Source organism: Pongo abelii, chromosome 7 (genome assembly GCF_028885655.2).
Source record: "Pongo abelii isolate AG06213 chromosome 7, NHGRI_mPonAbe1-v2.0_pri, whole genome shotgun sequence".
Classification (NCBI taxonomy): Eukaryota; Metazoa; Chordata; class Mammalia; order Primates; family Hominidae; genus Pongo; species Pongo abelii.
Window position 1 is genome coordinate 12839300 of NC_071992.2, and position 22904 is coordinate 12862203.

Here is a 22904-nt window from a genome sequence, read left to right on the forward strand (position 1 = left end):
AACCTCAATTCTACTACTTTCTAAAGTCTCTTGGGGAAATTTACCAGGCCTAATTCTCCCTCAATTTGTGCTGCTTTGTTTTCTTTTGCTACTTCCATTCCACAAATCAAAATAAATTAGGCCTTCACTGTGAATGGATTGTTTAAGAAACCTAAAAGCTGTAGTATACATCTGCTTATCATATACAAAACACATGGAATTTAAAACTGTATGCTTTAAAAATAAAGTATGTATTAATTATAATAAGCACACATAGCAGTTCTAGCACTGAGATGATCATGCTCTGAAAGGAAGCCTAATCGTTTTATATTTAAGAATTTTCTTTTATTAGAATACATTTCAAGTGATGAAGCATTTTTAAGAAAAAATGTACAGTTTTAGATTTAAGACAACATAAAAATTTCTCCCTAGTGGCTATCACAACTAAAATTTACTATTATTCTTTAAGTAACTTAGATGCTATCGTAAGTTGGAAGTGATCCTGGAAGCGCCCACATATTAAAACAAACATAAAATTTCTAGGCAACAGAGCTTAAAATGTGTTTACCATCACTTTCAACCAGTATATGTTATCAAGAATGCTAAAATTAGTTTGCTAAAAATCGCAAAAACAAAGTTTGCTTAAGAAGAGGTGACAAAGTTGACAGTATGTCATAAAAAGTACTATGAGTGTCAATAGCAAATCTGCTATTAACTTTTCTATAAAAATAAATAAAGGCAAAGTTGGGTGCAGTGGTGCATGCCTGTAGTCTCAGCTACTTTGATAGTAGGCAGGGTAAGGCAAGAGGGCTTGAGCCCCAGGAGTTTGAGGCCTGCCTGGGCAATACAGCGAGACCTTGTCTCTTAAAAAACAACAAAAAACAAACCCCAAAAGAGCAACCTCCAAACAAAAAACTTTCGCTAACTTCATCCCTAAGTGAATGATTATAGATGGGAAATGTGTGTTTTAAAAAAGCATACTCAGTATTAGAATTATGACTATATTTGAAAAAAAATAAAACTACAACCATTGTTGCTATACCACAAATACAGACTGATAAAATTTTCGAATCAAGTAGAGCTACACAAGGAAAAAATCTATCTTCTGCATATGAATAATTCCACTGTTGAGGGATCACAGGAATGCTTTCCTAGAATAAATGTGTGAATCTCTGAGAAAAGATAAAGAAATATTGTTTCAAATGTCATCCTGCTAATGTCTGGGCTCGATCTAGTTTATATATTTTGTGAATGCAGCCAAAAATAGTAACACTTTAATTAATGTAAGTGAAATTAAAAGAGCTTTCATGTAACCTGAAGAAAAATTACTAAAAACCATGTATATGTGTGTATGTACGTATGTACATATGTATGTATGTATGTATGTATCTATCTATCTATCTATCTCTCTATCTATATACACACACACATATATATATATATAAATGGTTTCATAAATACAAGGCACATACTGGGAATTCCTTAACAGTAGTACAGATTTTTCCTGCCCATGACTCTGTTCATCCTTTTTACTGTTTGTATTTGAGTAGATACACTTAGAAGCTTACAAATGAATTGGTTAGCAAAGTTCAACAGTGCTATTCCAGATATTAAGGGCACTGACTTACCTTCACAGTTTCCAAGTCTCCAGCTTTAGATGCTTCTAAGAGTCGATAATCAACATCAGAAGTACGTATAGGTGTACTCTCTGCATAAAAGGAAGGAAAGAACTCATATATGTATCCAAACTCATATATTCCAACTACATTCATTTTGGAAACAAAAATGGTTCTTGAGGGACTGCAAAGTAGTTCAGGAGGAAAAATTATTTAGTTTGGTTTTACTAAATGTTGTAGCAAAACTTTGCCATAGATTTGTTATATAAACCTAGGGAAGCCACACAACTTTCAGTACTTAATGTTTAATTTTTCTATGTATGTATACATGTATGTATTTATTTTTTGAGACAGTTGCTCTGTCACCAAGGCTGCAGTGCAGTGGCGTGATCACAGTTCACTGTAGCCTCAACCTTCCAGGATCAACCAATCCTCCCCACCTCAGCCCGAGTAGCTGAGACCACAAGTGTACACCACCACGCCCAGCTAATTTTTGTATTTTTTGTAGAGATGGGGTTTCACCATGTTGCCCAAGCTGGTCACAAACTCCTGGGCTCAAGCGATCCTCCTGCTTTAGCCTCCCAAAGTGCTGGGATTACAGATGTGAGCCAGTGCGCCCAGCCTTGATTTTTCTTTTAGTCTCAATGTACTACTTTTGAAATCAGAATCATCTTGGGAAGTATAACCAGTGAACAGAAAAGCGCTACTAAATACAGACATTTGTTTAATTCACATTTATTGAATGGCTTTAGGAAAATGCAACTTTCAATGTTTGTATAATTGGAGGTATGATAGCAATGCTAAACAGAATGTAATTAAATTGGGCTGTTAGGTCTAGAGGCTAACAAATGAGTTATTATTTTGATTGATCCAATGTAAATAAACTGAAAATTCATTTCACATTGACCCAAATAAGTTTTTAAAGAAAACAATTTATAATATGTCAACCAAAAGTATGTTTATGTACATGAAGTGTGGCTTTTGGAATGAGCACACATATGTAACACAAAAGGATGGATCTCTAGGAGGCCTACATTTTAGACTGGGCTCTATAATCTACAACTTTGGACAACTCATGTAACAGTTTAGTTTTTGCCCTTATAAAGTGAGTGCTGAAAATCTTTCAGATCTAAGATTGCATTATCTTATGATCAGAGACATCTTTTTTGAGCCCAGTGTCCAAGTGGGAAGATCAAGTGATGCTATGAAGAGGTTGTAGATTTCAGGAGAGTGGCTTTTACAGAATAAGTTATGACAATTCTTCAGTAAAAGATAAACTACTTATTTGATCATAATAGCAGGTAAAATGCTGAGATTAAGGGAGGAAAAAAGAGAGTGTTTCATATAACAAAGTAAATCTTTGAATTATTATTCTTAAGAGTTATATTACATTTTAGTTTGTTGAACTGTTGAGGAAAGGAACCAGATCTTGCTCATCTTTACATTCCTTTTCACACAGAGAACATTCCAAAAGCATTTGCTGGATTGATTGCCACTATGTGTTGGGGTCAATGTGTCTGTCAAATCTTAGCTCTTTTTTTGGCTGCTCTTATTCTGTTCTTTCATTGTCTCATTAGTCTCCATTATAAGTGTGCACATAAACTACTGCATTTATAGGTAAGATGCTGTGTGTATATTATGTCTCTATGACAGTGATTCTGGATTTGACAAAATTAACTGATATATCCTTTCAATATCTACAGGTAATATTTTTAGTTTTTCACTTCAACAAAATAAAGAGACAATTGTTTATGTATATAGAGTTATAACTGAATATTTTTCGATGACAGCACTCTAAGGATACATTTAATATGGCAAAATTTTTGAAATCTAAGAACTATTTGAAATTGGAACACATATCTTGATGCAGACTGTCTACTAAAGAGTATAATTTTCCATTCAAGCAAAAAGTCTTAAGCAAATATAAGAATGCTTCTGGAACTATGAGAAAAGAATTATTAGTCCTGGTTAAAGAGGAGAAAGTAAAGATGTTTAAAATATTGGTTAATTACTATATAGATTGTAGAGACCTGCACCTATTACAAATCTTGAATAAGGCCTAGGATAGACTTGTTTTTAGAAATAATGCGAAAAATGTATTAGCTGAAATGACTTACATACAGCCCAGGAACTTTGTATAAAGTGATGCACAATTAAAAGAGACATAAAAAATGAAATTAAAAAAGGAACATGAGTGAAAGAGTAGCTTGTATGCAAAGTACTATATTAGTAAAATTCTTTGTAAGTATGCTAGGTTTGTATAACATGAAATTCATTTATTTATTTGTTTAGTTCTTTCTCTTTTTAGAGATGGAGTCTCACTATGTTGCCCTGGCTGGTCTTGATATCCTGGGCTCAAGCAATCCTCTTGTCTTAGCCTCCTGAGTAGTTGGGACCACAGGCATGCACCACCATACCCAGCTAATTTTTAAAAATTTTTTTGTAGAGACAGGGTTTCGCCATGTTGCCCAGGCTGGTCTTGAACTCCTGAGCTCAAGCAATCCTCCCACCTTTGCCTCCCAAAGTGCAGGGATTATAGGCGTGAGCAACCATGCTCAGCCTGTAGAACATGAAATTATAGTCACCTAGAATCAAAGATTAAAGATGCGCTTCTTATTTTGTCTCCAATCTTATTCTGGCTTATTAGAGTTCTTAAAAAGTTGGATATGCTAGGAAGCAGCCTGTTTTTAAAAACATCTTTTATAGACTGGTAGTTTGATCAGTATTAGACGATTGGACTGGCAACAGGTCTTAGTGGCTTATTTCAATGTGCCACTGTAAATGGGGTTTCAATGTTTAATTTAGCTATCATAAGCCTAATCTTTACCTGTGTAGATGAAAGTAATGCTTATCCCACACTGGGTTATACAATCACAAGAATTCAGGTCAAGATCGAACTTAAAAGAAATGACCAAAAGAACAGTCTGTGGTGCTAGAAATAGTGTTATCTGTGCTATTATGGTAGCCGTTAGCCATGTGTGACTACTGAATACCTGAAATGTGGCTAGTGTAACTAATGGAAAGATTTTCCATTTTATTTAATTTTAATTAGTTTAAATGTAGCCAGATGTAGCTAGTGGCTACCATATTGGAAAGAGCAAGTCTAGAGAAAGAAATCAAATCTTTTAAAATAAGGTTTTAAAGTGCTAATTCATAAAAAGCTGCTTATCTTGTTTTCTTTACATTGATGTTAGTTTTGACATAAATATTGCCAGCAGTTTATAATGAAAACTTTATTAATGTAAACTTCTGGCAACTACAGACTTGGGAGTTGAAAATGCAGGTTTCTAAAGTAGATCTCAAACCCAGTATTAACAAGTGTATTTAAATAAATCTTATAAAATGTTATCCAGAACAAAACAAATTACTATACATCTTATTTGACTGATATTAATATATTATTTCAGAAGTCATTATAGATATAACCTGATATTGGATTAATAAATAACTAAAAAGTTCAGCTAATGCATGGTCCATAGTCTACAGAGACATACAAATTCCTGGTAAAAATAGTAGTTTAAAAACTTATATCCTATTTCAAATAAGAAACAATTCCCATTCCAAAAAAAAAAAACTTTTGAAGGGCAAAATTTTCCTATATATATTTTTTATTTGTATTAGCTTTCCAGATCAATAAAGAATTAAACTAAAAAGTTCTGCATGTTCTAAATTAAGCATTTAATTACCTATATAATGTCTTATTTCAAAAATCAATTTTAAAGCAGATTTATCAAAATAATCAAAGAAAAATATTTCATTTGTATTCAGTATTTAGTTTTATCTTTTGCCAGAACTCATATATTCTAACTGCATTCAGTAAGAAGACATTTTAAAAGTATTATATGGATCTGATGCGCTTGATTTATTCAATACTTTCTTCTCCATTTTGTTAATTGTCTCTAAAAACTATGCACATAATTTGAGGCAAAGCTATGTGTTTGCCTGACTTCTGGTTAAAACATACAGAAACTAACTTAAAATTCGGTACTAAATGATTCTCAGTAAAATGAGAAAATTTAGAAATTTTAACAAAAATCACAACTTTTAGAAATTATTAGAATTTACTGAGAGGGAAGAAATATTTCCTAGGCAAGGAGTAATATGTCCTTTAAGCAAATGTTCTATCACTCTATAAAAACAGGAAGTCAAAGTCTTTTTTTTTTTTTGAGTTCAAGCTTGAAATTTATATAGGAAATTTCATTTGTTCAGCTGGATCTTACTTATTTTGATAGTGAAGACGTGCTAGATAGATTTCCTTCTAAATCTTCCTGTCTCAAGATCACCATTAAGGCTGAAGTAGAATGATCACTATCTACGAATGACCTAGCATGAGGAAAATAAATCCTCATCAATAGTTTTCACAATGTTGCACAATTAGTTTTATTATGCTATTTAGCTCTGATCTTCCTATAACAACATACACATATCATAATCTCTACAAGCCCTAGAAGGGTCCCTGTTGCATCATATAGCAGTTATTCTCAACTGGGTTGTATTTCTTGGGGTCCCTTTAGAAATCTGTGGGGTCATGTTTTGTCTTCTAATATAGTCGTGTCCAATCTATTTACATAAGAATTCTAAATTATTTTATTGTAACTTATTGCTATTTTCCCTTTATATTATAGTTGGGGCATTTTTTTTCTTTTCTTTTTTTTTTTTTTTAAGATGGAGTCTCGCTTTGTCACCCAGGCTGGATGGAGTGCAGTGGCGCGATCTTGGCTCACTGCAACCTCCGTCTCCCAGGTTCCAGTGATTCTTCTGCCTCAGGCTGCCGAGTAGCTGGAATTACAGGCACGCACCACCACACCCGGATAATTTTTTAACATTAAGTAGAGATGGGGGGTTTCACCATGTTGGCCAAGGTGGTCTCGAACTCCTGACCTCATGATCCGCTCACCTCGGCCTCCCAAAGTGCTGGGATTACAGGCGTCAGCCACCACGCCCGACCTAGTTAGGGCATTTTATAGATTTTTGGGAAGATACCTGTATAGTTAGGTCATATTATCTATGAATTTCACTTCTGAAATGTCATAAGGAGATGTCATAAGACATTCTTTATAAAAAGCGGGCACTGTACCTGATAGAGTTAAGAACTACCAGACTGCAGGTAGAAAAAAGTAACCAGGACTTCTGACTCCTAGTCTATAGCCTTCTACATTTTACTCTTCTGGTTTGTCATTTCATTCCATAGCAGATGTAATCCACAGACAAAATTAAAAGGTTAGGAAAGAGGTTAATTATACTAAACTTTTGATTCTAGTTCATTTTGTCAGTAGGTAGACTGTATTACTTCCTCCAGTTTTGGGACTTAGGAAGCCAGTATCTATTTTCTTATCAGTTTATATTTAAAATATCTAACACTATACCAGGCAGGCAATGAAACATTCAGCAAGATTTTATAATTTTTTTATATATATATATTTTATTTATTTATTTATTTATTTATTTATTTATTTTTGAGACAGAGTCTCACTCTGTCTCCAGGCTGGAGTGCAGTGGCGTGATCTCGGCTCACTGCAACCTTCACCTCCCACGTTCAAGCGATTCTCCTTGCCTCAGCCTCCCAAGTAGCTGGGGCTACAGGCATGTGCCACCACGCCCAGCTAATTTTTGTATTTTTAATAGAGACAGGGTTTCACCATGTTGGCCAGGATGCTCTCGATCTCCTGACCTCGTGATCTGCCTGCTTCGGCCTCCCAAAGTGCTGGGATTACAGGCGTGAGCCACTGTGCCTGGCCTATAATTATATTTAAGCCAGAAAAAGACAAGATAATTTTATAATAATGCAATGAAGTTAAGAATTTTAAAAGTATGTCAGAATATTACACAGGTAAGAACAATTAACTAAATGTCATTACCATATGAATGATTTACAATTTTCTCTATTTGATAGATTTTATAGCTACCAAAATTCCACACCGTTTATATGAGTTTTAAGTCACCTTTGATCAGAACACTCATGAGTCAGGTTTTCAATTTAAACCTAAAAAAATTAAAAGCTGTATTTGCTTCCTTCCCATGACACCTACCTTACCCTACCAAAAAAGGGAGATGGGGAAGGCCGCAGGCTAAATTGCAAAAAAAGGCATGAGAAAAACTTCAGGCAAAGTAAACACTGCAAAGTTTGTCTGTGTATTTCAGCAGGAATGGAAGAGAAAACATAAAATGCCCTGTTGTTCTATTTTAACTCACCACTCAGAATCTGCTGCACTGCTTCATTGCCCATCTGTGCCGCTGTGAAGCCTTGTAAGGAGATGATGGAGGGGTCAGAGCCGTAACTCAGCAGGAGGCGGCAGGTCTGCAGGTGGCCTGCTAGGGCGGCTCTATGCAAAGCAGTCTGACCAAGGGTGTCCAGTGCATTCATCTGAAAAATCATTGGGTGGGCACATGGAATTGAGCATCTAGTTTAGTTTCCTGTTATACCTTAGAAAATATATTCTTATGAAAAAAATCAACTTTCAAAGCTTTTAAAAAGTCTCATAGATATTCATTATTAACTTTTGCTCACTGATTCAGAAGAACTATCTTCTTTTTAGTTACCCTTCTCTGATCACCTTACTGAAAATTACAACATACCCTCTCTTCCTGGAATGACCATTTTCCTGACCATTTCCCATTTCTGCTACTCCTTTCAACGACTAGACTGGTCTATGGAGGCAGCAACTCTGGTCTGGTATTTACTGCTTGCCACAATGAAGATGCTCACCAAATTCTTCTGAATGAATGGATTTTTACCAAACTTTTCCCCAGAATATAAAAGACAACAGTATATGTAAGCAAAGACTGTCAAAGTAGTTGATTATATTTCTTTTCTAATTTAGGTAATATAGCTAATTATAATATCTTAATTGAATTACAAGCACATTTAACCAAAAAAAAGATTTGAGGATTCAAACATTCCTTTTTAAAGCTTTGAAGAGTTATACACAGGAAGAAGAATCATTTAGCTAGTTGTGAGACTGCTTAAGACAATGTGAAACACTGGGATCATGTTCTTAATCTGGTCAAACCTGACTCATATTACCTTCCAGCAGATCCCAATCAGCACCCTCTACTCCAGTCAGACCAAAGTCCATGTTCATTGTGCTTGCTGCTCTTTTCAGAGAAACCCTTCTTTTGCCTTTCTGGCTTCTGAGATCCAGTGTAAGTCTCCTCATCTCTAAGAAATCTTCCTTGATTTCTTGAAGACTTTGATTACTCCTTTTCTGAACATCTATGTCAATTTAGCACTTAACTGTCTTATATAATACTGGGGTAATTTTTGTTTATTGAGTTAAACTAAGGTTATTGAGAATATGAGTGCATGTTACAGATAGACTTTCTGGGTCCTCTAGAAAGCTCCTGCTAAAGGTACACAGTAAATTCTCAATTATATGCTGGTTGATTATTTAAAACATTCGTGTACACCCACTAAATACAAGATTAAGAAAAGAAAGGATATAAGACAACTGGTCTCCCTGTCGCCAGTCTTTTATCATTACCAGTAAGGCTATTGTACTTACTCAGGAAAGGGTTCATACAAATTCTTGATGGTCTTTCACAAAACTCCCATGAAATACTAACATATTTAACTCTACCACATTTGCCAGAAGAAAAGTGACTGCTGATACATAGCAACAAAAAAGCACAGCCATTAGCATTTATCAACGGAAAACACAAGCTACCAAACTAACTTGAGTTTTGATTTCTTTGTTACTTCTTCAGCACAGAAGAAAAATCTAAAATTGTGAACATTCTAATCATTAACATTTTTCTGGAAACTGGGTAAGAAACATACTAACTTATTCTATTATAGTAATGGGAACTCCCAATCCAGCTTGTTGAAGCACGGGAACATGATTTGATGTCACTAAAAAATACTTAACATTCAGCATTAAAGTGATTATTTTCACCAGGTTACAGAAACTGTCTCAAATAAAGAGACTGCTACATTTAATGTTATACCTTAACTGTGGTAATTAAATGCTTAAGACTGGCTTGACCTATCCATTCAGGAGTCAGAATAATAGATGTCTGGCAGTTTTAGAGGTAAAACATATTCCCACTTTTCCTTGTATCTACAGATTGCAACCTTAGTGTATGTATTTTTATTCTAACTGAGTAGCAAAAATGACTTTCCAGAAGATGAATAACTGAGTAAAACTATATAAAATCACAATGACATTTGGCCTGAAATGTTTAGGACATGAAATTATGATTCAAAAAATGCCAAAACAGTTCTGGAAACCAGCAAGCAGACCACAAGGAAATGGCTGAGGGGAATCCTTCAATATTCTACTCAGTGTGAACAGCCTAGTCTCAAACAGCTAATCCTAAGGCCACTTCTCCTAAACTTAAAGCTATCATTGTCTACATCACTCATTTGGTAATTAATCACGAACTGTTCTGTGACATCTGTACTTAACACCTTTAACAGTGAACAGGTGTTTGCCTCAACCTAAAAGCTGATTTCAAGTAAGCTGAGAGTTGAAAACAGTCTGTATTCTTTAGCTAGAGTGACACTGCATTTTTTTCTCAAACCATAACACATTGAAAGTGAAAGTCAACAATTAAAAAAATTAACAGGCATTAATATATCTATGACAGAAGAACAAATGACAGGTTCTCCAAGTATTATGAGAACAAAGTCTAAACTCTCCAATTGAGAATACAAAGATCTTGCTTTTCATTGTTTCCATTTTCTGTACCTTTTGGACTAACTAATCATAACTTCTGACTGTTTAATAAACAAACCCCTTTATTTCCTTGATTTTCAGTCCTTACTGAAAATGTATTGTTTGTATTTTGCCTATATATATCTATATATTTAATTCCTGAACATTCCTAGCTGAAATTCTATTTTCTTCATGAAATTTCTCCAATCACTTCCCCAGGCTGCCACCACCAATAGAAATAACTGTTTATTCCTCTGAATATGAATCGATCTATACTTCTCTTATTATATATACTACTTTCCAGTTCATATAGTAGTCAAGTAGACTGTGTTAGACAATTATTAGATTTTAAGTTCCTTAAGAGAAGGATCTTGATCAAATTCAAACTTTATACATCCTCCTAGCAGTAAGTACCATGCCTTGTATAAATAGATATTTGAAAATTGTTGGTAAGTGAATGACTCACAAGAGCAACAAATTAATAAATTCTGGTGATAAAAAATACTACTTTTGACATACTGTTCTGTATATTGAGCAAACATTAGGAACTACTAAAATGTTCTCTATCTAACCAAAATGCATTCCTCTTTCCCTGGAAACTGAGGGAGAAGGGTAAATGCCAGTGTTTACAGAATTGCTTAATATTGAACATGAATTTGCTTTATCTGTAATGAAAATATAATTTAAATTGATTCTAATGTTTTTCCAGGTGTTTTACAAGTATTCATCATTATCCTTGGTGGTATGCATAGTTAAAGCACTTCCTATGAGGAATGAAAGAGACAAATGAACACAATTTTTAAACAGAATACTGACATAGTAATCAATATTTTACTTGAAATGTTTTTTAATCCTTTAATGTGTTGTGAACTCACTACAGAGTATGGAACTGGATTTCTATTTGCTAGCTGAACTTGAGTGTGCTATCTGTAAACATTCGTGTGGAAATTTAAAAGAAACAATCAAATTCCCTGAAAAGATTTATATATATATATATATTATAATACCACAGATTATCTTTGCTGGTTTCAAGGGGTACTAATCTTGCTCACGTGCCTTAAGAAATAACAAACTGAGCAAAACTGATTAGACTAGAGGGTGCCAATCCAATGAATGCTTGCACTCAACAAGTGACTCATTCATAATTCTCCCTTTTTCATCCCTGAGATGGGACAGACCCCATCAGCTGCAGGTGGTGTCCTTCTAAGCCAAGGACACATAAAGTATGGGTTGAAAAAGACCACATTTAGGCCATAGAGAAATAATACAGAAAAATCCAGTCTGCAGAAAGAAGAATGAAGCAGATGAACAAACACTGGCAGAGAAAAAAAACCATGCAACCTCAGAGAAAGAGAGAGAGACAGGGAGCGACAGAGACACAGAAGGGAGGAAAGAGGGAAGCAGGGAGGGAGAGATATAGAGAATGGCAGCCAAAGTACCTGACAGTTTCTAAATTCCATGTTCTGGTCTTTTGTGAATCTCAGCTACAATTCTTACACATTATTTCTGGGAGATAACAATATGGGTTTCTCAAGAAGTAATAAACACATTTGTATTAATATACATTTATATTAGTATAAAATAGATTTCCACTTGTGTTTAATCTAGATTGAGTTGGTTTGTTACTGAGAACTAAAATGTCTCTCGGACACTTGCCTCTTTGGACTTTATTTTGGTATGATCAAACCTCAGATATTATTTGCACTGTAAAAGATACTTTAGAGCTATAGTATCTTTAAAAGTACTTTAACATCTTTGCGCTAACAATCTACTTATCAATCTACCTCTAGAAAAGCATTAATAAAACTCTTATAATGGGCTGACACATTTCCCCAAGTGAGCAAAGACTCGTGATCGCTTCTAAATGTGAGAAATAAGCCTATTAAATGTCAATTATTATGTCACAATATCTTCTTAAACACAATGTAAATAAATCTGTCAAATTAAGACATATGAATATGAACTGTCAAAAAAATTCCTTCATGTTTCATGTATTTAACAGAGGCACATAATGACAAAATAGCTATGCTTTATATACGAAGAAATGCATTTATGAATTAAACTTCTTGAATACCATATGCAGTTGGGGCGTAAGATTTCTTAATAATGAGAGCAGACAATTCATTAGTGATAGAATGCAGAATGCCAGGGCAGACTAAGCATAATAAAGAAAAAATTGCTGCATGAAGGATAAAATCTTCATGTCTTTCCTATTTAGACTTTATAGTACTCCCAAAAAGCAGGGGATAATAAATTATTGATTTTTTTTAAGGTGCAAAAGTTTACTCCTAGTAAATGAAGATTTTTCAAATGAATTGGGTAATGCTCCAATGTTCTTGTAACTCTCCTTACTAGCAATTTGTTTTCTAATCTTTTGCTGAATATTGCCCCTTTTCCCCTCTAGAGCCACAGCCATCCTCCACCTTGCTCTGGGTCCTGAGAAAACCACTTGTATGAACCACATCAACAGACTCTTTTGGTCTTCACCGTTTTGTTGAATTTGGTCACGGGCACTGGGAGGAGATGGGAGGTACTGGGAGGAGACAGAGGACAGCAGGACAATGAAGAGTAAGATTAGATACATCCTTTGATCAAAGGCTACAGGTGGTGCCAGGTGGCCTTTTCCATATAGCTACCATCTTCCAGCGCCAAGAACCTCTCCTTTCCGTTGTCCCTTCAGACCAGAGATGATCATACCTCCCACTTTGCTGCTAGTACAACCTCATTCTTTGCTGCTTTCCTTGAACCTTGCCCACGTTTCTATACAATTCCTTTATTAAACTTTCATCAAATTACCCACTTTAAGTGTGCCATTTATTGCCAAGACCCTAACTGATATATATCTCTGCTCCTATCTCCTTAGAATTTCTCCTTCAAAAGCTACCAAAGCCCTCATATAAAAACGGTCTAAGTAAATGCCCCAGTCTGCCTTGATTTCTCTCAGTGGCACTGGTCACCTGCTCCTTCTTCATACTCCTCCTGTACTCCGTAGACACTTTCAGCTTTCTCTTCCCACCACCGCTCTATAAACATGGGCAATCCTCAAAGGATCTTTCCTTAACTCTCTTCTTTCCATGCTTTCTCTACCAGGGACCGTACTCACTCCTAAAATGTAGAATCACTATGTCAATTCTCAGTAGATCTTTCTAATCTTAAACTCTTTTATACTCTGATGCTGTCTTTCCAACTGCTGGTTTTATTAAATGTCTTTCTGTAATATCAACTTCAAGTAGAAAATCATTATCAAGGCATAGGAAACCAGTGTTTCTCTGTAGCTTTCTTACTTCCATTAATTGCACCACCATTTTCCAAGTCCACTCTAACACCCAATTCATTTCCAGGTAATATAATTACTCCTTCATAAGTGGCTTTTATCTTCCTCTTCCTTCTTCATTACTAATGCTGCTAAATTGATTCAGGACTGAGGTCAAGTTTGGTAACTGCATTAACTTTCAAAGTGGTATTTCCCACAGTATCTAGTACAGTCTTGATTATTTTGCATGCTAATATTTATTGAGTTAGTGGATCAAACCCAATTATAAAGGGATTAGATATGTGTCTTATAAAATTTAGATAATTAAAGGGAAATACATAGTACATACACATTTGAAAAGACAAATATGGAAAAAAATGCTCATATTCACAAATAACCAAAACATTATCTGTGTGTTAAGCACTATACTACATATTTATATACATATGCTCATTTGATTTAAAAAAAAAAAAAAAGCCTGTAGGGAGGTTGCTTCGCGTATCACTGATTAGTGAATTGAGACTCAGGGAAATTTAATCTAAGGTCACAGAACTAGAAAGTGGAGGGTTCTAAACTCAAAAGCATGCCTGTCTAGGTTATATATGGCGTACATTTAGTTTAACATTAACGGCAAACCTCAAGTTTGTATGTATTACCAAGCTTTGGGCAAAAGAATGTTTTGACTTTTAAAAATATCACTAAGTTCTGTCAAAGTAAGACAAATTACTTAATGAAAATTAGGTCTTCATCCCAAATTCTTCTGCCTTTGCCTGAGAAATTGACTCATCAAGAGTAGTGGAAGGCAGCAGGGTGCTAGAAGCAGTGGAAGAGGGCTGAATCCTGATTAAAAACTGGTGCTACTTGTTCAGAAGCTGTGTTCAAAATCAAATGGAAACCATGAGTTGCCTGAAAATCATACAGAAACCATGAGTTCCTCAGAAAGAAATACTATGCAAGCAAAAATGGGAGCCCAACAATAGCTAAGTGAGTTTCTTACAGGGAGTTTTTTTACAACATGTTAATCACCAGATACACCAACCGTGAGGAACAGCATCCTGCCTTGGGATGGGAAAAAGTAAATAGGAGTTGCTATGGCATTTGATATCTACTGATAGCAATTGATATCTATGAGTTCATAACTCTGATTAAATATAACTTTCCTCTTTTTTAAGTGCCCATTAGCAAGTGTTATCAATGTAGCTGAACTATAGTGGAAAGACTAGGGTGAACACACAAGTCTAGAAGTTCTTCTACGTCACTGACAGGGCTGTTCACAATTATTCATGCCCTACTGATGAACTAAGATGTTACTGATGAAAATGTATTGTGCACATGAAGGGCAAATGAAGAGTGAGAACCACAGACCTAGAGAAAGGCTGACTAGAACAAGTCATAATGAAACTTTTCACTGAAACTTTATAAACTAAAATGCCTGATGGGAGACAATAAATAGATACTATGTTCCCAAAATGAAGGGCATTATTCCTAATTTTTCAAGAGCATTATAAATGTCATTAGATATTTGCAAAAACAGGTCAATGATAAATGTACAAAGCTCGTAAGTGTAGCAGAAATTTCACTTAGCTTAGTATTTTCTGCTTGAAAGAGCAACAAGATGCTACTTATATAATAATGCAGTAGTTGTACCTACAAAATAGGTAATACATCTGTAGAACTCTGTTCCCTTTTATTCCACTATGTCTTCATTTCATAAATTAAAAACATGCCATTTTAAAGCAGTGATATCCAAATTTTTAAATCACACACCCTCCAGGTAGAAAAGTTTTGAGAACACTTAATATATGTATATGAATTTCTTTGTAAATTATAACCAAGTGCTATACTATTATAAAACTTACACAAAGAGAATTTATGAAGGATAAGAGATGAAATAATTAAACATTTAAAAAGATTTCATGATTATTATTTTTTGAGATAGAGTATTGCTCTGTCACCCAGGCTACAGTGTAGTGGCATGATCACAGCTCACTGCAGCCTCGACCTCTTGGGCTCAAGTGATTTTCCCACCTCAGCCTCCTGAGTAGCTGGGACTACAGGAATGCACCACCACATTTGGCTAATTTTTTTTATTATTTGTAGAGACAGGGTCGGCCTATGTTGCCCAGCTGATCTCAAAATCCTGGGCTCAAGCTATCCTCCCGCCTCAGTCTCCCAAAGTGCTGGGATTAAGGTATAGGCTATGGTGCCTGTCCAAAACATATTTTAATTACTTATGCTAGAAAATATCCATTGACTGTAGTTTAAACATTTAAAAAAATCTCATAAAAACTGTGATATTAGGAATTTGAGGGTTTAATTTTAGGTTCATTTTATTTTTCTTTTCTTTAGAGACAGACTCTTGCTCTGTTGCCCAGGCTGCAGTACAGTGCTATGATCATACCTCACTGCAGCCTCAAACTCCTGGGATCAAGTGATCCTCCTGCCTCAGCCTCCCGAGTGGCTAGGACAATAGGTGCACACCACCACGACTGGCTAATTTTTAAATTTGTTGTAGAGATAGTGTCTTGCTATGTTGCCCAGGCTGCTGTCGAACTCCTGGCCTCAAGCGATCCTTCTGCCTTTGCCTCCTAAAGCTCTGGGGTTACAGGAGTGATTACGGGCCACTACACATGGCTCTAAGTTCATTTTTGATAATTAGTTTGAATGGCTATATTAGTTGAAAAGATTTCATACAGATATATGGAGCCAATGAAATAAATGCATTGTTAACTATGCCTACTCAATCACAATGCCTATTTTTAATGTAATTTACTAATTATGCTAAGGTTTTCATTGAAATTCTGTAGTAAAATTCCAACTTTACTGATGTTCTTGCAAAGTTATTAGGAAGTGTTGCATTACAATGTTTTGAATAGATTCAAAATCTACCCTAAAACCAAATTAAGGAAGACTTTTGAACAGGTTAGAAAATTCTGTTTTTACGTTTTTAAATTATGTAGATATGACAGCTGGGTGATTCATTTATATCATTTTTCAGCAAAATCACAGAAAAGTGAACATTTTCTAAAAATCTATTTTCAAAACGTTCTCTTCATTTTTTAAAGTTTCTTTTAAAAAAGCAGTCACTCAATGAGAACACATGGACACAGGAAGGGGAACATCACACTCTGGGGACTGTTGTGGGGTGGGGGGAGTGGGGAGGGATAGCACTGGGAGATATACCTAATGCTAGATGACGAGTTAGTGGGTGCAGCGCACCAGCATGGCACATGTATACATATGTAACTAACCTGCACATTGTGCACATGTACCCTAAAACTTAAAGTATAACAATAATAAATAAAATAAAATAAAATAAAAAAGCAGTTACTTTATCATTTACCTAAAGTGTGTAACTTTTACCTTTAAGGATCTGATTATGTTTCCTTTTTAAAGGGTATCTACACGCAAGTCATGGTCATTTGTCCTCAGAGAACTATTAGCAAATTTTGAACCCTTTTATTTTCATTAAAAAGAGCACAACTATGACAACACCTTAAAATACTACTTCACAAAATAACCAGACAACCTTTTTATGCTATAAAAGCATGTCAGGGTCACTCCCTGTGTCCCTTGTCAGGGTCACTCCTCTGATCAAGTATGGTATTTATAAAAGTTCTACCATTTAGGATAATATCCATAAATTCAACTCATTTGGACACATGTAAAGTCCACTATGCCAAAATATGCTGAAAGGGAACAAATGAGTGAGTTTGCCACTGTCAATCCCTCGAAACTAACAAGTCCCACTCTTACCTCAGGAAACCTTGACATCACGAGTCAGACTGGCTGACACATGGACCTAGTGAGAGTACTGGCATCATCTTTGTATTCAATATTGGTAAATCTGAATTTCCTTATTCTTAAATAAAAGTATTATAAATTGAAATGCTAGGATTTTTCCAATAGGGCATCTTGTATGCTCCATAGGGAGTCTGTACCCTACTTTGGAGACTACTGCTTTGAAATATACATTCTTGAGAATGAAAAAATCTACAATTTCAAGTCACCTCTAAAAAATAACCAGTTTGCTTCTTTCCTCTCTTAAGTGCTTGACAAAGTTTCAGACTATACCATTCAGAAAATGCCAATAAAAATTATTAAATATGTCATATTTCTTTAGTGTAGAGGTTGAGAAAATTATTACAAATTTGAAGGCATACAATTTTTTTTTTTTTTTTTTTGAGACGGAGTCTCACTCTGTCACCCAGGCTGGAGTGCAGTGGCACAATCTCAGCTCACTGCAAGCTTCGCCTCCCAGGTTCATGCCATTCTCCTGCCTCAGCCTCCTGGGTAGCTGAGGCTACAGGCACCCGCCACCACGCCTGGCTAATTTTTTGTATTTTTAGTAGAGACGGGGTTTCACCGTGTTAGCCAGGATGGTCTCCATCTCCTGACCTCGTGATCCACCCGCCTCGGCCTCCCAAAGTGCTGGGATTACAGGTGTGAGCCATTGTGCCTGGCCACAAATGTTTTTTAGAATAAGTAGAGCTATTCTGATGCTATCATTTACATAATTTATTTTCTGATAAACTATTATTCAAATAGAGACTATCAAAATATATCCATATAGTATTAACTGAAAATAATGTAAAGTTGAAATCTATTACAAATGACTGTAGCTATATTTTGTTGCTTTACAGAAGGGTGACATTAAAGCATCAAGAAACACGAGTAATTATTTTTATTAGAAACAAGATCTAAATCAGCTTTATAGGAGAATCTATGAATTTAAGTACAAACTAATAGTCCTTTATAAAATTAGTTTCTTCAGAAAAATCGGAGAGAGAGAAGCAGTGTTAAGAGCAGCTGGCTGCTCAGTGCTGAGTCTGGCACTCTGCTCAGGTGTGTGCCTCACCTTGGCGCCATGCTTATGCAGAACTTCCATGACATCATTATGGGCTCTTTCTGCTGCAACATGCAGGGGAGTCATGAAACTACAGAAAAGAGGAAAAAAGAAAAGGTAATTGTCTCTCTTTTATTTCATTTCCTCTTTAGGAACTGAACAACTCTTTCTGCAATTATACTTACTCTTTATTTTTTTCATTAACATTTGCTCCTTTTCTAAGTAACAATTCTGTCACTTGTTTTCGTTTGGGATGCAGAGAGGCCACAGCACAGTGCTATAAAGTAAACAAAACCAAGTTAATAAAATACACTTCTATATGTACAGTAGCTCTTGGAATTGAACAGTATCTGCTGATCATTTAAAACATTGTTATCTCAGAGTATCAGAACATATGTATATGTTTTATATCACAGAGAAGATCCATGTTCTTTCTACGTATGGTGGAAATACAAAACATAAGCGTTTAAACCAAGGTGAAATTATGCTCTTAAACATTAAGAGAGATCTTATTTCTTTCGGCTTAGCCAGTCAATAAATATTCACTACATATTCCATGGAAAGCATCATTATACGTATGCCTCTGCAAAGCTACAGAAATCTATAACTAAGTTACTCAATCTTTCATTAGGCTATCAGCCACACAAGTCAGTATTTCTAAGGTCTTCTACAGAGGTACTCCCAGCACTACAGGAGAAGTTTATATGCCCAAGGATAAGCAAGAAAATGATATAACTGAAGCAGTTTAGAGAAAAATATTCTCAGAAATTTTATGTTTTAACATAATATTTATACAACTTTTTTATTCTGCTTCATTTTAATATTTGTATTAAAATTTAAAAATAAAAAACTACTTACAACCAAATAAAATGAATACTCCAAAAAAGTGGGTCAGGTTTATTCTGCGGCTCTGAATATCTCCTAGCATAACACTGTGTAGCTTGAATCTATCTCAACCCTAGTTTGAGAGACATGTATTTAAGTGTATATATAGTTAGCCTATTTCAGTTTGGTCAACCCTTTAATGTTGTTTTATGCAGATACTGACAAAGGTTTGATCTTTTGTGTCAAATATATGTAAGACTATTAATTAGGTATACTTAAGGTCTGTGATGCAGGCATCACATATGCTTAAATTCTGAATTTAGGGGCAATCACTAACCACTCTCTAGCTGAGCCTTAATGTGTCAATGACAAAGAAAATAAATATTTCTGAAAGTGCATTTGAAGAAAAAAACATGGATAGTTTTAAGAATAATTTTTATAGTATCAAACAAAAAATTCATGATCTTGCCATTTTTCTACCATGAATATAATCAGTTCTTTGAATACAATTGCTCAAAAAGATGATGCAAGTATCTGAAAATATACTTTAATCTTCTACAGAAGGAAATCTAGTATTTATCTAGCAAACACAAGAAAAAAATTGTATTGAAAAATCATATCTTGTATTTTATGTAAGCACTGGCCACAAAAGTGGATTTGTTATAATGAGGTGGGGAAGACAAAGGTAAAATAATTTCCAAATCAAGGTTGAGCAAATGTCAGTTCTCTCACCCATGAAAAGAATCATCCCTCAAACTAAGTTTAAAAATCAATGCAACCAAAATTAAAATGCAAATTCCTGGCATTTCAGATACTAAAGTTACTTTAACGTTTCTGAAATGAAAATCATATTTTGTACTTACATTATTATTATAGACCCAGGGAATAGATTAACAATAAAATCTTACCAGTGCTGTTTCATGAGACTGTGGTTGTTTGAAATTAATGATTTCCAGAGCAAGTGTTTTTTTAACTTTAGCTAAGTCTGCTTCTCTGGCTGCTTGTAGTAAAGAATGACCTTTAAATTCATCTGTCAATGAAACAATGGTTGACATAAAAAAAGATTTAAAATGTATAAAAATCTTCAGCATGATTATAAATAAGTAGGCATATTATTATTTTATTAATTTCTCTATTTTAGCAACAGCAGCAATGTGACAATATGATGATAAAAATGCAAAAGATGAGGATGTAGATTAATGAAAAATTGTGAAGTATGTATGCTCTGAAATAAGACTGTTTCACACTCTCAGAGTCATAAAGATATACCTATAAAGATACTTATTGCAGCAAAATTTTGAAACAGGAAACCTAAACGTCCACCAAAAGGAAACTAGTTAAATAATTTGTGCACACATATGCTGTAACACTTTCTAGCTCTTAAACAAGAGATAGGTCTACATACACTGACATGAAAGTATACAGTGGTACATGAAAATTCAAAAAAGAAAAGACAGGCTGATGCATTTTTTTTAATATTGTCACTACTCTTGCTACTACTATTGCCACCATAAGTAATGGTGTAGAAAACATTTACAGAAATATTTACCAAAATATTAATGGTGATTAGGTCTTGACACAGAAAAGGAAAGGACTAAAATATGGGAGAAATACAGAGCTTGAACATTTTTCAAAGAACAATTAATAGCTTTTTATTTTCATAACCAGGTGAGACACTTTTTGAAAAGCTGTATCTAAATTAATTGCATGAATGAGAATCCAATATTCTTACATCTTAAACTATGCTAAAACAAAAAGTTTATTTAAAAAACATTTGCATGTATATATTGGTAATATATTCAGAAGATGACCTCAACCAAATTATTTTTAAAATCTCACTTAAATATGGGAAAGTGATTATACTTGGGTCATAACACACATGACAAATAAAAATATGATTATGCAACCTTGCAGGGCTCGGGAAATAGTGAGGGTTCAATAATGCTAGATACCTATTACTATCAATGGCACAAGAATGTAAGCCCCAGAAGAGGGTTCAATAATGGTAGATACCTATCACTATCAATAGCACAAGAATGTAAGCCCCAGAAGCTCAGAGCTTTTTAATGGTTTGTACACTGCTGTATTTCTAGTGCCTGCCACATTGCAAGTATCCAAGAAATGGATACTGATTGACTCATCCTCATTAGCCTTCAAAAAACCAAAAAAGGAGCTTCAACATATGAATTAAAACTAGGCTCGAATAAATACAATACATACAAAAAGTGTCTGTATATAATATTCCCATGGAATTCATGAAGAAAAGTATACAGTTAGAAATGAGGATTATGAATTAGTGCGCTTGTAAGAATGGAAGGTTATTATTTAAGGTAGATAAAACTCAATAGAAATTAAAGATTCCAATTTATGCGATAATGATTTCGGGATATAAATACGTACAAGTCAATCTCTCCCTGAGCTCCGGAGTTGGAGCCATATCCACAGCACTTTTGCCATGGCAGTTGACTAATGTAGGATCAGCGCCATGGCTAAGTAACAAAGAGCAGACTTCTACACGGTTCTTGGAAGCAGCCTCATGCAGTGGAGTAAACTGCCAGAGATCCATGGCATTAACACAAGCTCCATGCTGAATTGAGAAGAAAACATTTTAGGTCAGTAATCATTTCGCTGGATCAAATAAAACTCAAAAGACATTTATTTCTTTGTAAGTTTCTATTATAACTTTTTCAAATAAGTGTTTTAATTCCTTTAATATCACTTTTCAAAAACAGCTGAAATTAAATTCGTTGTTTTAAAAATTTTAAGGCAATGGTAATATGTTTAAAAACTGATTTTATTCTCTTAAAATCTAAAAAAACAAGACTGGGCAACATGGCAAAACCTCGTCTCTACAAAAAACCTAAAAATTAGCTGTGCATGGTGGCACACCCCTGTAATCCCAGCTACTGGGGAGGCTGAGGTGGGAGGATCACTTGAACTTGGGAGGTTGAGGCTGCAGCGAGCTGTGAATGTGCCACTGCACTCCAGTCTGGGTGACAGGGCAAGACCCTGTCTCAAAACAAACAAACAAAAAACCCCAAAAAACTAAACAAATTTTCATGAGGCCAAAAGTATGGAAAGTCATGACAAGTTAAAGAAAAAAAAAAAGTAAATGATGCTCAATATTCTGAATTTCTCTTACCTTTAGTAGCAGTTCTGTGACTTCATAATGTCCATATGAACATGCATTATGAAGAGGCACAAGTCCACTAAATGAAAAAAGGCAAATTAAAATACTTAAATTTCAAACAACTTATTTATCCATGAAGTACTAAGAAATAAAATCCAATAAATCCCAATATAATTATATTTTAAAATATTTAAAAATATTTAATAAAATAATAAAGAATTCAAAGCATAGCTTATGTTCACACCTTTTGTATTTATCTTGTTTTTTGTATATAATCCTTGAAGATAATGAAAAAAATACCAAATAGAAGAACATTTTGGCAAAAGGAAGATCATATGCTAATTGACAAATGCATGCATTATATATTAAGTATTTACAAGAAATAAATGTTAATTGGTAGTGAACTGAAATATTCCACCATTTTAATTCACTTTTATGGTAATTTCTAGCAAAATAATCAAATATCCAAACTATTATAACTTGCACATCAAAATATTCTAAATAAGCCAAAAAACCCCTTTTTTTGTGGTGTACGTCTCTTGATGACTCACCTATTGTATACCCATCTGCTTTCAGACATGCACAAGGAAATAGAGATGTA

At 34.6% G+C, this 22904-nt stretch overlaps 1 protein-coding gene across 2 annotated transcripts in view; it reads right to left on the minus strand.

The window, feature by feature from the left end:
• The window catches only part of TNKS (tankyrase), a 227899-nt gene that overhangs the window by 51472 nt on the left and 153523 nt on the right, over positions 1-22904 (minus strand). For both annotated transcript variants that reach the window (XM_024251108.3, XM_054561190.2), the window contains exons 7-13: positions 22316-22382; positions 21574-21760; positions 20082-20203; positions 18534-18625; positions 18361-18439; positions 7788-7959; positions 1608-1687 (exon numbers count right to left, since the gene is read on the minus strand). In XM_024251108.3, coding sequence (XP_024106876.2) covers positions 1608-1687; positions 7788-7959; positions 18361-18439; positions 18534-18625; positions 20082-20203; positions 21574-21760; positions 22316-22382 — 799 coding nt within the window. The remainder of the gene's footprint in view (positions 1-1607; positions 1688-7787; positions 7960-18360; positions 18440-18533; positions 18626-20081; positions 20204-21573; positions 21761-22315; positions 22383-22904) is intronic.